This window comes from Brassica rapa, chromosome A02, assembly GCF_000309985.2.
Source record: "Brassica rapa cultivar Chiifu-401-42 chromosome A02, CAAS_Brap_v3.01, whole genome shotgun sequence".
Taxonomy (NCBI): Eukaryota; Viridiplantae; Streptophyta; class Magnoliopsida; order Brassicales; family Brassicaceae; genus Brassica; species Brassica rapa.
Window position 1 is genome coordinate 23,984,315 of NC_024796.2, and position 16,649 is coordinate 24,000,963.

General features: G+C 40.2%; 1 protein-coding gene and 1 long non-coding RNA gene across 3 annotated transcripts; one reads left to right on the forward strand and one right to left on the reverse strand.

Annotated features, from left to right (window-relative positions):
• Positions 1 to 4,395: 4,395 nt before the first annotated feature.
• On the reverse strand, positions 4,396 to 7,949 carry LOC103854074 (mitogen-activated protein kinase 17). 2 transcript variants are annotated; one of them, XM_033283777.1, is made up of 10 exons: positions 7,759 to 7,949; positions 7,358 to 7,410; positions 6,722 to 7,148; positions 6,500 to 6,627; positions 5,948 to 6,007; positions 5,720 to 5,869; positions 5,417 to 5,572; positions 5,206 to 5,343; positions 4,935 to 5,122; positions 4,396 to 4,849 (listed from the first exon to the last, which is right to left on the reverse strand). In XM_033283777.1, the coding sequence occupies exons 3-10, from the start codon at positions 7,125 to 7,127 to the stop codon at positions 4,609 to 4,611; spliced, it is 1,467 nt and encodes a 488-aa protein (XP_033139668.1). In that variant the 5' UTR covers positions 7,128 to 7,148; positions 7,358 to 7,410; positions 7,759 to 7,949; the 3' UTR covers positions 4,396 to 4,608. The 2 variants fall into 2 exon arrangements, with proteins under 2 accessions (XP_033139668.1, XP_009129239.2); XM_009130991.3 differs by lacking the exon at positions 7,759 to 7,949 and having other exon boundaries at positions 4,398 to 4,849; positions 7,358 to 7,595.
• Positions 7,808 to 9,081, forward strand: LOC117131677. Its single transcript, XR_004454849.1, has 2 exons — positions 7,808 to 8,039; positions 8,125 to 9,081. It is a non-coding gene; the product is annotated as an uncharacterized LOC117131677 (long non-coding RNA).
• Positions 9,082 to 16,649: the final 7,568 nt, after the last annotated feature.

The window sequence follows — 16,649 nt, forward strand, 5'->3', positions numbered from 1 at the left end:
TTACATTATACTATCATTTAACAAGTATTAGATACTTTTTGATATATCATTATTTTCTATTTCCAGAAAACAATAAATTGTTAAACATCAATATCATCTAGGTTAAGTATACGAACAACACAAATTCAAACATCACAAAAAATATTTACATAAACATTATCATACAATAATTTAATCAAAAAATACAATTAAAAAAACAATATTCAAAAGAATAGTTATATACTTAATATTTGAAAATCAAAGATATTTTTGCTAAAATTTTACTTACCTGGCCAAGGAGATCGTCCATCTTTTTACGGATCGATAGATTGTTGAGCATGTGGTCGAACCGAAAATACTCTGCAGTTTAATTAAATATCTAAAACATTTATTCAAATACTCAACAAATAGTTTTGCTAAATATGATAACTAGATAGCCAACAAAATTACATATAAATATTTAAACAGTAAAAAATATGTTACTTTAACGTGTTAAAATTTAAAAATAAATTTTAATTATGACATGCATCTTAACATTTATATTAATATATATCATAACCTAAATATAAATAATTTAACAACTTAAATTAGAAAAAAATAAAAATTCCGGGCGTAGCCCGGGTTAATCCCTAGTTCGTAGTAACTTTCTCGTAAAAAAGATTTTACGAGTAATTAGCGAGGAAACACGTTTCGTCGCTATTCGTTCGTCGTAACGCATATTTCTTCGCCAATTCGTCGTAAATTAGCGAGCAAAAATTTCGTCGTAAAAACGAAGAACAGTACTCGTCGTAAAAACCACATAAACTTTCCACGTAAGGAGAATGCTACATGTCCTCGTAAATATCTCGCAAGCATTTCCTCATAAATTACACGTAAATCTTTCCATGTCAAATACTCGTTAAACTTTCCTCGTAGTGTTGACGTAAACATTTTACTCGTTACTTCCTCGTAACTTTTCGACGTAAAGTAATCGTAATTTAGCTACAAATTTACTTCGATTTTGAGATTTTTAGAATTAAAAAATATAATAAAAATTATTTAATTTTTTAATAAAAATCTAATTTAAAAATAAAAATAAATACGAAAAATATTTTATACATAAATAAGTTTTGAATATAATACATTCCACGAAAAGTAAAAAAAAAAAGAACTAAGAGTCGTTCATCGCCCAGTAGAATTCCTCACTCCTCCTCTCTACATCCGGGTCGGCATGTGTGTCGGATGATGACTCACCTGGAATGCGATTTTGTCGTCGCATGTTCCTCAACAAGGACTCCCATTCCGGATTTGTGGCCGCTATAACGTCCAAGAAGCCCTCGACTCCACCCACACGAGCAGTGAACGCAGTTCGCGTCAAGTCCAACTCATTACGCAGCTGAGTGACTTCATCTTCCCGTATCTGACCATAAGACGATGTCGCTCTCGGAACATCGTTGACGAAACCAATCCCCAACGTACGTCCCTTTTTCTTAGAGACAACCTTAAAAACAAAAAAAATATTATTACTAAAAAGTTAAAGTTAAATTAAATGAATAATAATAAAATTTAAAATTTCAAAAAGTTTACCTCCTCGTAAATCTTATCCACTTATAGTATGGATAAGGTGACGGATAATCCGTCAGTGGACTGGTCCAACCAGATTTTAAATTTAAATTCTAGCATGTGGGAGAAAGGCAGATCAAGTAGATCAAAAGTTGGACTGGTCCAACCAGATTTTAAATTTAAATTTTATATTAAATTAAGTAATTTTATATATAAGTATAGCTACAAAATTATTCTGATGCAATGTTATCATTGTTAGAATCTAAAATGATATCAAAATAAAATAAAATGATATAAAATATGACAAAATCAATTTATTTAAATGGTTATTAGAAAACATATGAAATTTTTATGATTTTTATAAAATTACAATTTTTAACTTAATTAAAAACCAGCTTTTAATATCGAGCCAGATCATGATTTTAGCATGTTTGACTAGTTTTTGATTGGATTTACCGGTATAACTCAAATCTGGTTTTTAACACAACCAGAAACAAGTCAAAAAAATGAGTCACAGTCTGACCAGTTTGATCTACCGTTCCACCGCTCTGGTGTGATTTTCAAATCATTAATTACAGTTTATAATGATAAAAGCAATTTAAAAATATATTATATATTTAAATAATAAAAATAACAATAATATACATAATATACAAATACAATATGTAAATAACAATAAATATTTCACTAAAGTTATGTTACTAAATTTTTAAAATTAAAAAATGAAAATATTAGTAATTAACCAAATATTTCTATTTTCCATTAACAAAAATTCTCATTGTCTACTTATCTCTCTTTTTATATGATATGTAAATTTTAATTATGTAAATGTATAATATTGTAGTTTAAATATGGTTAGTATTAAATATAAAAGATTATAAAAGATTATTAAATAGATTAATAATTGGTAATAAAACCATTTATTGGTCAAAAAAGAAAAAAAAATGTGGGAGAACATCGCCAAATAGTGGTGGACAGAACTACATGTAGGAGATCTATTTTTTTTCAGAAAATGACAAAAAATTCTGAACTGCTTGCAGTTTTCCTGCTAAATAAATTTTTAAAATAAAAAATGATGAATAGGTGATTCAAGTGTAGTTCTCCTGCAACAGTAAATGATTTTCATTTCTCCTACCTCCCATTCATAACCATAATCTACTCGATCTCTTACAAGAATTAAAAATATTATTTAATTATGAATTGTAATGAATTTTTCTTATATTATTTGTCCACTAAAACTTAGACAAGTGGACTGTGTTTTCTTTAAACTCTTGGAAACGATTCTTTACAATGAAGCGTCTCTTGCTTCTCTCTATCATAATTACCTTTTCTCTCTCTTTATTTTTTGTTTTTATATCAATATTTTATTCTACTTAAGAGGCTCGTTAACATACTTCTCACTGCGGATGCTTTTGGTATTGATAAACTCCCACCACGGCTCTTAAAATTAGGAAAATTAAAAATAACCGGAAAAAAAAAAGAAAAGAGAACAATTTTTGGTGGGAGAACACAAAAAAGAGCAGCTCTTTCACATGCCATAATATAAATGGTTTTACTAATATTACGATACACATGTCATGCTATTAATAATCTCTATTTTTTTTTTAACACTGGTTATATTTTCTGAGATCATCAATTGGTGTTCTCGCCGTTAATGACGTTCTAACTTTTTGGAAATAAATAAAAACAATTACAAAATTGAGATATTAATATTTTTGATTTGTTGAGAGACTTAACTTATTTCTTCCACTAATGAAGTTCTTGCCGTCAAATCTCTAGCCCAGCGACTGGGAACTCGGGTAAGTGCCCAGAGTATTTCTTCCAAGAAAATCACGCAGAAGAAGGCCTATGTTTGCCAAGTAGAGCCATCCCATGACTTCGCCAAAAACGTTTTAGGCTACTGGCAGTTTGAATACATGGAACATGTGAATTTTTACCTGATGAACTAAAATGGAAACAGTCTACGTACTTGAGTCGGATAAATATCATCATATATAAGGCTAAGCAAGTGATCTCGGAATTGGGGTGGCTGGCATTGCGGGAACATGAGGAGCCATATTGAGATCAGCTTTGGAAGTATCATCAGAGTTATATGAGACGGTTTTCAATAATACAGATACCCCATATAATTGCAGCAGTCACGCAACAATAAACTTATACCAATTATATGCTTGAACCGACCATATGATATATCAACTAGAATTTGATTTGGGTATACTACCTATCCCCCAACCCAAGCAAGGCATAAACAAAAGTTTAGGGGAAGCAAAGGACCAAACCACCTGGTAAGGACAAAAGGGTCACCAGGTCTATGTTTCGTTTCTCTTGTATACTATTGAGAAATGGTTGCCATGTTCAAGAGTGATTGCAGGGAGCCTCTTACACGCAGATTCAAGCCCTTGCTTAAGACAAATACATCATCAGCATTACTATACTCTACCAAAGCTGCAACCTAAGAAATTGAACACACAAACAACAGGTGCCATGACACATGGTTGCAGCAAGGATAGTCACTGCCGCCACAAGATTTCTTGCATGAATAAACCTGAGGTTATGAAGATAACAACCCTTAAAAGTCTCTTAAATAGGTTATGAATATAATATTTTAATAACATACATAAAATTATGAAATTCATACAATATACTCTTTCAGTTTCACTAGGTTATATGTTTAAAAAAATCATTTCATAAAAATAGATTTTTTGTATTTTCTAGAAAAAAATGTAAGTTTTTAAAAAATTAATTGACTTTAATGAATTACTATTGATTAAAAATTATTAAAATTAAAAATTACAAAAAATATATTTATTATAATGAATTAATGTGTTTTTTTAATATGTGTAAAAACACTAAAAATTCTATAAATGGAAGGAGTATAAAAAAAGAAGCATAAAATAGTTCTAAAAGGATGAGATATTATGAATTCAAGTTCCAAGAGAAACCATTACACACAACATGACACCAGAGCAATATCAATGAAGAAGAGAGCGAGAGGGAGAACGGTCAAGTGAAAACTCATACAACACGCACAACAATCAATGGTTTGCTGCTAAACAACTTGAAAATCATTTTTTAGTTGTTTGTTGACTAAGAGACTGCAGAGGAGACGCCGATACATCTGGAAGCACAGATACTATCACTCCTCACTAGACAAGCAGACCGTTTTACCGGAGTTGCTGCTGCTGCTTTGTCTGCTTGTGTTGTCTTCTGTGATGATAACCCAGTCTCCTTGTTTGGAGTCTGTGGAGGTGTAAACACCACTGAGGACGAAGACAGTTGGGCGTGAACCGAATCAGCACCTTCGTCCTCTGATGAACACACCCGTTCTCTGCAACACAACACCGAACCTGGTTATAGTCTGATCCGCTAAACCTCATGTCTGGTTCTGTCTCAAGAAGTAGTAACTAACTAACCTGGGGAGTGAAGTGTACTTTCTCTGGACTGGTGGGGAGTTACGTTCCTCTTCATTTTCCTTGTGATCTTCGAGCCTGGCAAACTCTTGTTTGAACTGATCAACTCCGCTTGGATATAGAAAATGAGAGTTGGTGTTCTCTTCTCCTTGTAGATACTCTTGCAACATCTGTGGATGGTACTCTAAAATCTATTTTATATCCAAAAATAGAAACAAATCAGTTCAAGACATTAGAAACTCAAATGACATTTCTTAGAGAGACTTTTACTTACCTCTCTATACATGAGCTCCCTCACATCATCCCTAGTCAACTTCCTCCTTTCAAACTCAAACTCAAGCTTCGAGATAGGTTGCCTCGAAGGTTCATAGTCCACATTTGCCAATCCTTGAAAATACGGATCAGCCAATGCCTAAAGAAGGAAGCAAAACAAAAGCATCAAGAATCATGAACATGAAGCTGAGTTTCAGTTTTGTTACTCTAACCTCTTCAGCAGAGGGACGGTCCTTTGGATCAAAAGCAACTAAACGCTGAAGCAACTTCAGCGCCACAGGATCGATATTTGGGAACTTATGGGTGAAAGGAACAGGTTCCTTTCTCCTCATGTTACTCAAATACTTTCTAGCCTTCTCATTCCGAATCTACATTTTCCATCATAAACAGAGAGCCTCATGACACACAAAACTTTAAGAAACTTGCATCTCAATAAAAAGATAGCAAGTTTATTCTGGTGAGAGAAGCCTCTGTATTGCGATTTAGCTTCCAGGAAATATAAAGACAAAACAAACCCTGGAGAGAGTCACTGGCGAGGGAGTTCCAAGCAGATCCGTGACGAGTTCTAGCTGATGCACAACGTTTTTGCCAGGGAACAAGGGCTTTCCGGTTAGCATCTCTGCAAATATGCAGCCAACGCTCCACATGTCAATCGCTGGTGTGTACTGCACAAACATAACAACTCCGTAAGCTCACACATCTTAACGCATGAGGCCTAAGATAGAAAGGAAACTAGAATTTACGTTGGAGTAGAAGGAACCACAGAGCTCTGGAGCACGGTACCATCTTGTAGCAACGTAGTCCTTGCAAAAGAACATTACAAGAATTGGTTACTTAGCAGAAGTACAAGCAGTAACTAAGCTTTTTTGTAGAGGATTAGCGGCTGACGACTTATTGATGAATATATTTACAATTATACACGATATTTTAGTTTTTGAATTTAATTATAAAATTATTTAGATGAATTATCAAAATTAAATATACAAAACAAAAGAAATTAGACAAATTTGTGAACTTGTGAACTTGTACTAACAGTAACATTATTACTTAATTTAACAGATTTAAACTAATGTAGATCAATTTAAAATGATTTAGAATGGTTTAAACCGATTTAAATAGCATAAACCGAATTTTAAGAAAATGGATATGACCACCTAGACCAATTTTTAGAACCATAACTTAATGCATTTGAAGTCAGCACGTACCTCTCTGTTACAGAACAACCACAACTCTCTGCATATTACAATAACTTAGCAAATTTGGGAACTGTAAGAGTGATGGAGAGAGATACATACAGTCCAGAAAACGGCAGAAGGGGAATCAGTGAAGGAGACACGAGCAAGTCCTAAATCACAAATCTTGATTTTGCAATCAGCATTGGCGAGGATGTTCTTAGGCTTCAGATCTCTATGGAAAACATGAGCTACACACACAAACAAACAAGGAGCCAAGAGATGATAAGAACACCGTGATGGACACAAATCACAAGAGCTATAAAGGGGACCAAGAAACCTTACCTGAGTGCATGAATTTTAAGCCACGAAGAAGTTGGTACAAGAAGAATTGATGATGCTGAGGAGTGAGGTCATCATTTACCTTTAAGACATGGTGAAGATCTGACTCCATCAACTCAAACACTACATATATATCTTTGAACTCCTTCCGACAAGGAGGCAGCATTATATGTTTGATCTCCACGATGTCCGGATGTTTCAGAAGCCTCAGAAGCTTGATCTCCCTGAGTATCCGAATCGCATCCGAGACGTGTTCAAAGACATTAGTCATCTTCTTGATGGCTACTTTGCCACCAGTGTGTGGACATTCAGCAGAAGCAACAACTCCGTAGCTTCCTTTTCCGACAACTTCTTGGATCTGATATTGGCTTGCTTCACCATACTCGGTGAAAAACTCTTTCTCCAACATGATGATAATAATTTCTTCTTACTGTTTTGAACAAGATTTAAACATTAAGACAAAGAACCAAAACACAGAAGGTTGGTGTCGGCTAAATGTATAGATCTTTGTTCACCAAATGTGTCTGATCCAATTTACATACTCAGAAACATCCGATCTATTGCTCTATCGACAAGGAAGAACCCTAAATTAAAAATTAAAAGAGGAAAAATAAAGAAAAAAAAGCAAAAAAGACATACCTTTTGATTAATCGATGGAACAAGGAGAAGCTGCAACGAAGGTTGATGAATGTCTGAGATTCAGAGAAGGGGCACACGCGATTATATATATAAATAAATTATATGAATCGAACAGCTCAATGTTGGTTTCGTAATTACTTTATTTTTAACACACATTTTAAATACCGACAATTTAATACCTTTTTAAACTATTTTGTTATGAACGCGTTTTTATTATTAAAAAAAGTTATAAAAAGACAAAACAAAATCCTGAAAGTGATTTTTACTTTTGCTGCCTGACAGAGAATATATGGACGATTACAGAAAAAAAAACTCATAAACAAGCCGAAGTCACTGTACAAAAGGTGAAAACAATTAAATAAAAATAGGAGGAAAAAGTTTATAAAAATGTGAGCCCATACCTTATCTTATCTTTGATTCCCAAATTTCACGGAATAATTCAATAGTAATGGAAGAAACATATGAGAGAGAGTTGATAAGATGCTGAGTCATGGAAGACACGGCTCGTCGCCGATCTGTCCTTTTTTTTTTAAATATTATTTCATTTCATCTGAGCCACAACGACATCGGAAGTCTCTTCCTTGTTCAGCGGTTCCCTAAAGTTAACCCACCATCGTTAACCATCCTTGAACTGGTGTCGTTTCAAGACGGTGCTTGACAAGTTGACATGGAACAAAGCGAGGTAAGTTAACCCACCATCGTTAACCATCCTTGAACTGGTGTCGTTTCAAGACGGTGCTTGACAAGTTGACATGGAACAAAGCGAGGTCGTTTTTGTATTGCTTACCTTTGTCTCTTGATTACCCTAATGGGCCAGTAATCCATATATGGGGCTTTTATTATAGTCAACTTTATAGACTTGGATAGTTTATTTATTTATTTTTAGCCTAAACTCTTAAAAATGATGAAATAGAATTCTGTAGTTCAAATAACGACTCGAAGTTGATAGGGAAAAATTCAATGAGATGATTAATTATTTTCTAACCTATTTAAAATAAAGTTGACTAAAAGGCAAAAATGTGCATATTTAAAAGATGACCTATATAAACAATATTTTTCGAGCCACATAAAAGTTATAGAATAATGCTCGTTGTTACCCTGTTATTTTCTTATTATTTAGGAGATTAACTATTTTGTACAAAAAGTCAATTCATAGTTATTTTCGCAAGTGGCAAGCTTTCTTAATCAAATAATCAATGAATGAAAGCCTATCTGCCCTTTCTTACGCCATACAATATAATTACAAAAGCAAGTTACATAAACCAAGTTGACCTCACTTGACAATGACGATTTATGAAAGAGCAGCTGTCTTAAAGACTTCCTAATTTGACAGAAGAGGATGTACGGAACATAACAAGGACATCAAATCATATACATTCATAAAGTTTTATTTATTTAAGTTGACATAAAGTTTTTAAGCATTTATCCAGATGACATAAGTTATACAGATGTCTTGAAGACATTTGATATTTGGGGAATAAATGGTCAGAGACCACAGTTATTGAGGCATCCATGTACTGTATTCGACAATACGCTGACGTTGAAAAACGGTATACTTAAAGGAGGAGTAACTAATGAACAAAATAATTGTGAGTGTGAATGTGAGTAGGGTTGAGCATACATGTATTCGGATTGATTCCCGGTAGGATCCCAACGGATTCGGATCTCTCATGTTCATGTAAATGAATTTTATACCTATATAGTACCGATTGTACTTTGGTTCAGATACAATCGATTCCATTTCAGTGCCGCATAACCATTTAATATTTGTAGCATATATATAGTAAAGGATGAAAGAGTTTTTAAGGTATGAAAGAGTTCACATGCAAGTTGAAATGGTACAATGATAATGTGGTGGTTGCCTATTCAACCCAAATTCGAATTGCATCAGTGTCAATTTTATAATTGTTTAATATAGGAATCCTGTATTTTAATTTTCAAGAGTCTGAATGTAAGTTGAAGTGATCTAGCGGTAACATGGTTACTTATTCACGTACTTCCTCCATATCACTATAAGTGTGTTTAAAAAGAAAAAAATTGTTTCATATTTTAAGTGATGTTTTCAAGTTTCCAATAGAAAGTAAATGCAGTTTTATGTTTTTGACTATTTGTATTATGTAGTATGATTTTTAATTGGTTGAATTATCTGTACTTTTTTTTTTTGAACAAACCTTCCTTTCTTAAATTGAAAACTTAAACAGAGTTTGAGAGGTTCTGCAGTGCGGCCTTAGCTAAAGCATCTGCATCCTCATTGAAGTCTCGGGAAATAAAATCAAAAGAAACAGAAGTGAAAGAGGTACATAGTTGATAAATATCAAATAGAACTCCTTGGGCTTCCACGATCTTCTCATTAGTATTGATGACCTTAATAAGGGACTTGGAATCTGACCGAATAGCCAGTTTGCGCAAGCCCAATAGCCTTGCTGCCTTCAGGCCAGGTTTAACCCCTAGTGCTTCTGCAACCAAGGCAGAGCTGACATTGCTGCGGTTTGATGAACATTGTTGGAGAGTCCTACTGGTGGTGTCTTTAAAGATGCAACCAAATCCTCCGCCACTGGTGCCAGCATTCCATGCTGCATCTACAAAACACTGAGTCTCCATACCACGATGGCAAGTAGGTGGTGCCTGACGTCCTTTCTGTGGCGTCTGCTGCTTCCCTTTCTCTCTTTGTGCTGACTGCCAAATCCTTGCTTCTTTCAACGCTAGAGTCACCAATTCCTGCTCAGACCCCTCCCGGTTCTCAAATACAAGTCTGTTTCGAGCAATCCACAGGTACCAAAGAATCCATGGGTATAGGGCTGTTTCATTAAGACCTGATGGTGGTAGATTAATCATTCGTCGACAAGCTTGCAATAGGATCTCTGGAGAAGTGACGGCTGTAGGGTCCGGTTTATAAAGAGCAGGAACTAAGTCCCAAACACGACTCGCAAACGGGCACTGCAGGAGCACATGCCGTTCTGTTTCCATAAGGCCACATCTCTTGCATCTCCCTTCTACTTCAACGCCTCTTCTTACTAGGTTTGCCCCCACAGGTAGAGCTTTACTTTTGATCTTCCAAAGGAAATGTTTCAGTTTCGGTGAAGCCTTGATTTGCCAAATACATAAGTTCCAGTTGAAGTCCATTTGTTCCTGGTCACGGTTTAATCTCCATAGGGCATACCCGGTCTTGGTTGAGTAAGTTCCATTACTAGTAGGTAACCACACCAGTTCATCCTCCATGTGGAACTCACTCGGGATCAGTTTCTTAATAGCCTCCTCATACTGAGGCAAGTGCAGTCTGACGGCAGATAGATTCCACTCCATTGTGCTCGTCTCCAGAAGATCAGAGACTTTGAGATCTTTGTTTGAGTCCGTTGGAGGTCCCATAGGGCACAAGGGATGTTTCGTTGAGAGCCAGGGGTCAGACCAAACATTGATCCTCCTTCCATTGCCTACTATCCATCCTAAGCCTTTAGAGAGGACCTCTCTTCCTGCCAGCACTCCCCTCCAACCATGCGAAGCAGACCGTGGGCTTGTAGCCGTTAGGAAGGAGCTAGAGTGACAATACTTCCCTGTTAGTACTTGAGACAAGAGAGAATCTGGGTATTTGAGTATCCTCCAAGCCAATTTTGCAAGTAGAGCTTCGTTGAATTTTTCAATCTCTCTGCATCCTAAGCCCCCTGCACTCTTTGGTAAGGTAAGTGTGCTCCAAGATACCCAAGACATTTTCCGATGGTCGGGTTTATCATCCCACCAAAATCTGGTGAGGACAGTTTGGATCTGCTTACAGAAAGATTTGGGTAGTTGGAAGCAAGTCATGGCATAAATGGGCATGGCGGATAGAATGGACTTCAACAAGACCAATTTTCCTGCTCCGTTGAGATATCGGGAAGTCCAACTATGCGACTTCTGCCTTATCTGTACTTATTATTGTTTTTATACAAACGAAAAAATTGAATGAAATCTGTTGGGGTCAAAAACGGTTACGACGGAATTACCACCCGAAAATCCTCAGAGATCGTATTTCCGAAAGAGTTAGTAAAAGAAGGGATGTAATTTTCGTAAAAATAACCTATACGAGGTTATTTTTACGAAGAAGTATTCTTTGGGATTCAAACCGAACGATCGTCCCGCTCGGTCGCTACGTAGCGACCGAGCTCGGGACAAAGCTCGGTCGCTACGTAGCGACCGAGTGATCGTCCCGCTCGGTCGCTACGTAGCGACCGAGCTAGCAACCGAGCGATCGTCCCGCTCGGTCGCTACGTAGCGACCGAGCTCGAGCCAAAGCTCGGTCGCTACGTAGCGACCGAGCGATCGTCCCGCTCGGTCGCTACGTAGCGACCGAGCTCAGCCAAGCTCGGTCGCTAAGTAGCGACCGAGCGATCGTCCCGCTCGGTCACTACGTAGCGATCGAGCTCGAGCCAAAGCTCGGTCGCTACGTAGCGACCGAGCGATCGTCCCGCTCGGTCGCTACGTAGCGACCGAGCACTCGTTTCGCTCGGTCGCTACATAGCGACCGGGCTCGAGCCAAAGTTCGGTCGCTGTGTAGCGATTGAACCTTTCCGAACATCGATACGACACCAGTCCTTGCATTCTCGTCAAACCTTCGAATGCTATCTCCCGAAGACCGTAGCAAGCTCAGTCCATGTTTCCCGCTATTCTAATTCATCGATCAAACTTCGCGGATTAGAAACCGCGGAAAACTCGTAGTAAACGTGTCGAGTCGGAAGACGGCCCAAAGGGACCTAAAACACGACTCGAGGCCCATCCTACGATTTTTCTTAACCAAAAGCCCGTGAACCACAGCATGGTTCGCGCTTGGCCCACGAGGAAGGATAAATGTCAAGTTTCCGCGGATAAATACGGAAGTTTTGAAGATAATTGTGAAGATCGGGAAAAATGGAATATCTCCATTTTTATGCTATGACGGCTTAAGGGCAGAAGAGTAAAAGCGTAAACCGACCTTGGAGCTAGTATATAAGGAGTCCTAGGCGAGGAGCAGAGGAGAGAACTTTTTCAGAGCAAACTTAGCACTTAGAGCGATTTAGGCAACTTTCCGTTTTTGTTATTTCGAGCTGCGACTCAATTAGGTTTAGCCGTCTTAGGGTTGCTAGAACTAGGAATCTCGCCGACAGCTCTCGAGCCCAGGCTTATACCTTGTTGTAACGCTCATACGCAGATTCGGAATAAGATCTACTTTGCTCTCTTTTCGATTTCTTATTTTTATCGTTGTTATTCTCGTGTTCTGATTGCTTGACGTGTGGTAATTAACAGATATCCGGGTCCTCTGGGAAACTAGGGTTTTCTTAGTTTCCTTATTTAAACGGAAATCGACAGTGCGAATTTCGGTTCCCACAGTTTGGCGCTAGAAGGAGGGGGCCTTACGGATCAATCTAACCCGCAAAAGCCACACACAGTCAGACATGTCAACCAACGACGCGGATAACGTGCAAACTCCCCTTAACGGAGGCAGCGGCACCGATCTCCACACTCCGGTAGCGGACGTATCTGCGGCCAACGCGCAAGCCAACGCCGCGACTCTCGAGGAGTTTAAAAAGATGTTCGCCACCTATGAAAAAAGGTCGGAAGAACAGGATAAGCTCGTGAATACCTTGACCAAACAGGTTGAAACCTTAACGGCAAGGACCCAAGCTATCCGTCCCCGCGGAACCACCAAAATCCGCGGGAAGAGGCTCGATTTCGCCACCCCACTCGATAGAGCAGGAGTCGCGCGGGAACGACCTTCCGGTCAAAACCCCAGCGAGAAGTCTCCCATCGAGAAGGGGAACTCTGAAAGTCTTCCGCTCCCTGCAAAGGACTCGGAGGATAACGAAGCCGAACACATTGACCTGGATCCTAGCGATGTCTCCAACGACACCGACGAGGATGTCGACAGACATCCAAGAAGGACCAGAAGCCGATCCGCTCGGGAAGGCTCCCCGTTCGAAAAACCAATGACGGAAGAAGAAGAAGTCGCCTATTGGAACGAACAAGAGGAGCTGGCCGAAAGGCAAACCGAGCTCACTCGCAGTAAGCGCCGACAGGCTCGGAAATCCACTGACGAGACATCGGATATCCGCGATCTTCGCGACTACATCACCAAGACTGCGGCAGAAGTGAGAGCCGTAAAGTCTCAAATCCATCATGCTACTAGTGCTGCCCCCGAGATCGATCGACTGCTGGAAGGAGCTCGAAAGACCCCCTTTACCAGTCGCATTTCGGACATGAGGGTGTCCGATCCGGGAAAGATCAAAGTACCGAAGTACGATGGTACGGCCGATCCGAAAGCGCACCTTCAGGCTTTCCACATCGCGATGGGAAGAGCAAGACTGAAGGACGGCGAAAAGGATGCCGGCTATTGCCGCCTGTTCGTCGAAAATCTTGAAGGAGCAGCGCTCGAATGGTTCGCACGCCTTCGTCGCAACACCATCGGGAGTTTTCGACAGCTCGCATCGGAATTCCTCAAACAGTACTCTGTATTCATAGACAGGGAAACCTCCGATGTTGATCTCTGGAGTCTCTCCCAGAGGGAAGACGAACCCCTCCGCGAGTTTATCAGTCGGTTCAAACTGATAATGTCCAGGGTCAGCGGGATAAGCGACAAAGTGGCCATCGACGCGCTGAGAAAGACGCTCTGGTACAAGTCGAAATTCAGAAAATGGATAACTCTCGACAAACCGCGAACGATCCAGGACGCCCTCCACAAAGCAACGGACTATATCATAGTGGAGGAAGAAACTAAAGTCTTATCGCAAAAACATAAGCCGGCAAGACCATCCTCGAAAGACGCAGATCCGAAGGGGAAAAAGAAGAACTCTCGTAACGACAAGTACGTCCATCACGAGGGGGAAGATCTCCAAGGAGCGCATAACTATGCGATCAATTCGGATCAAGGCCGGACCACGGGCAACACATGGACTCGCAATCAAGGGTATGACGAGAACACCTTCTGCGAGTTCCACCAATCCCGAGGACACTCCACGACTAATTGCAAAGTCTTAGGAGCAAGACTGGCCGCGAAGCTGCTCGCTGGAGAGCTTTCGGAAGTAACTAGCGTCAAGGATCTCATCCTCGATTCTGATCGGCCTCCAAAGACGGACAGAAATCCGCCCGCCGAAAAATCTCCTCAACGAAACCAACCTGGGGATAAACGCGGTAGGAGGCCGGATGACAAAGGGAACGATAACAATCGTCGCAGAGTCAATATGATCATCGGAGGATCTCAATACTGCGGCGATACCGTGTCAGCCATCAAGGCTTACCAACGGAAGGCAGAATCAAGCGCAAATTGGCCTACATGGTCTCCTCCTCGAGACGGCCAAAGTTGCTCGATCACCTTCACGGAGGAAGAAGCCGGCGGTATCGACCAACCTCACTGCGACCCGCTCGTCATAGATCTCGTCATACGAGATTTAGAAGTCGGAAGGGTACTCGTCGATACGGGAAGCACGGTCAACGTAATCTTCCGCGACACTCTCAAGCGGATGAGTATCGAACTCGGAGAGGTAATTCCGACGCCAAAACCACTCACGGGTTTTTCAGGCGAAGTGTCGATGACTCTCGGATCAATCCAATTGCCAGTCATGGCCAAGGAGATCACGAAAATCGTCGAATTCGCGGTAGTCGACCATCCCGCTATCTACAACGTGATCATGGGAACCCCATGGCTCAACGCCATGCAGGCAGTTCCGTCAACTTACCACCTGGGTCTCAAGTTCCCAACGCCGAGCGGAGTCGCGGCCATCTGGGGATGCCAAAAACAGTCGCGACTATGCTTCCTCGCGGAGCATAAGTTAAGGCAAATCACGGCTTCTGCAAACGGCAAACGCGCGAAGATAGATCGATCTTCGGCCAAAAGCGCCCCGCACAAGGACGAAGTAAAATCGTCTGTCAACGCAAACGCATCGGACGTCGAAGCTCGACATAAATCCGAAGCCCACGCGACAACTCAACCGGAACATCCGGAAAATAGCGTCGACCCAGCCACGATCGACACGGTCAAGGCGGACATCGCGACACCAACCGCCGAGTAAGAACACTCGCGGCATGAAACAGAACTACGAGATGGCTTGATCCTCGAAAGGGGTACGTAGGCAGCTTGTCAAAAGACGAGTTCAGCTATCCCCCTCTCTAAAAAGGGGGGGGGAGTGGGTGCGTATACTCGTATACTCCCACAATCGCCATTATTGTAATCGAGTTTTTAGAAACATAAAAATTTTTACAATATACACTGTCTTTTTATCGAAAACGCTTACGCTTCAGTTTACGCTCGTCTGCGGCCTCATCCGGCCCAAAAATCGTAAAGATTATCACCTTTCAAACACGCAAAAATACACGCATAATCCTCGAAAATAACTGCGAGACGTCGCAAAAAGTTAAAATTCGAGGACAATGCTAAACAAATTGTCCGAACGCGACCACCAAAAACTTTACACCCCGTTCGTCGATTGGCCCCGACGAACACGCCAGCCGTCTTAAACAAACGCAATCCGATCACTCTCTTGATCTTTAAAAACGTCCAGCACAAGGACAAAAGCGCGCTACAACAAAAATCCGAAATTTTTGTTTAGCACTTCCAGTTGATTCTGAGAAGATGCTCGATTCGTACCATACAAGTCATATAAGCCGAGAACATATCGCGGACTTTAAACCGGTGCGAGTCAGGAAGAAATCGTAACAGGAAAAACGATAGCCGGCTAGTCACCGCACAAACCTTAACCGAAAGTAAACCTAGGTCTTTCCCTAAACCCAACGCTCTGGTCTCAAACATCTCAAGGCATGATATCTAAAAGATACGAGATCATAAACCATGCCTCTCCGTTCGTATCTCAATGTTCTCGAAAATCGTAAAGACTGATAAATTTTTACGAAAATCACGAACGAACCAACAGATTGAACATCTAATTAGAACTACATACGAGACGACAACTCGTATTTACTTCAACCCTACTCAGAAAAACTCGAAACAAAACATTTATCATATAAATAAACCGCGTAAAGCGGCAAGGGATTCAAAGCCACCAACGGCCAGTCCCGGAAATACAAATACGGCCATCTTGGCCTAAACGAAATCCAAAGTCAAAGTCCCCGGACAACGAAGCACCAAACGCATCCGCAGGACGATCCACTTCCTCGCCACCATCGTGAAAATCGATCGGGACCTCCTCGGTATCAGGAGAAACCGGGATGGAATCCCAGAACCCTTGAATCCTCTCGTCGATCGGAGGGATAAGCGCCTCAGCGTGGGCACGGTCACTCATCCCACTCTTCATCAAGCTCATTTCCTCTTCAAACACATAGTCGTCGGCTTGCG

Bases quoted from the DNA above. Each gene is read 5' to 3' on its own strand.
- LOC103854074 (XM_033283777.1), bottom strand. From the start codon at position 7,127: ATGTTGGAGAAAGAGTTTTTCACCGAGTATGGTGAAGCAAGCCAATAT. The intron at 5,344-5,416 runs GTTAGAGTAACA...TTCCTTCTTTAG, and splicing joins ACCGTCCCTCTGCTGAAGAG to GCATTGGCTGATCCGTATTT. The intron at 4,850-4,934 runs GTTAGTTAGTTA...GTTGTGTTGCAG, and splicing joins AAGTACACTTCACTCCCCAG to AGAACGGGTGTGTTCATCAG.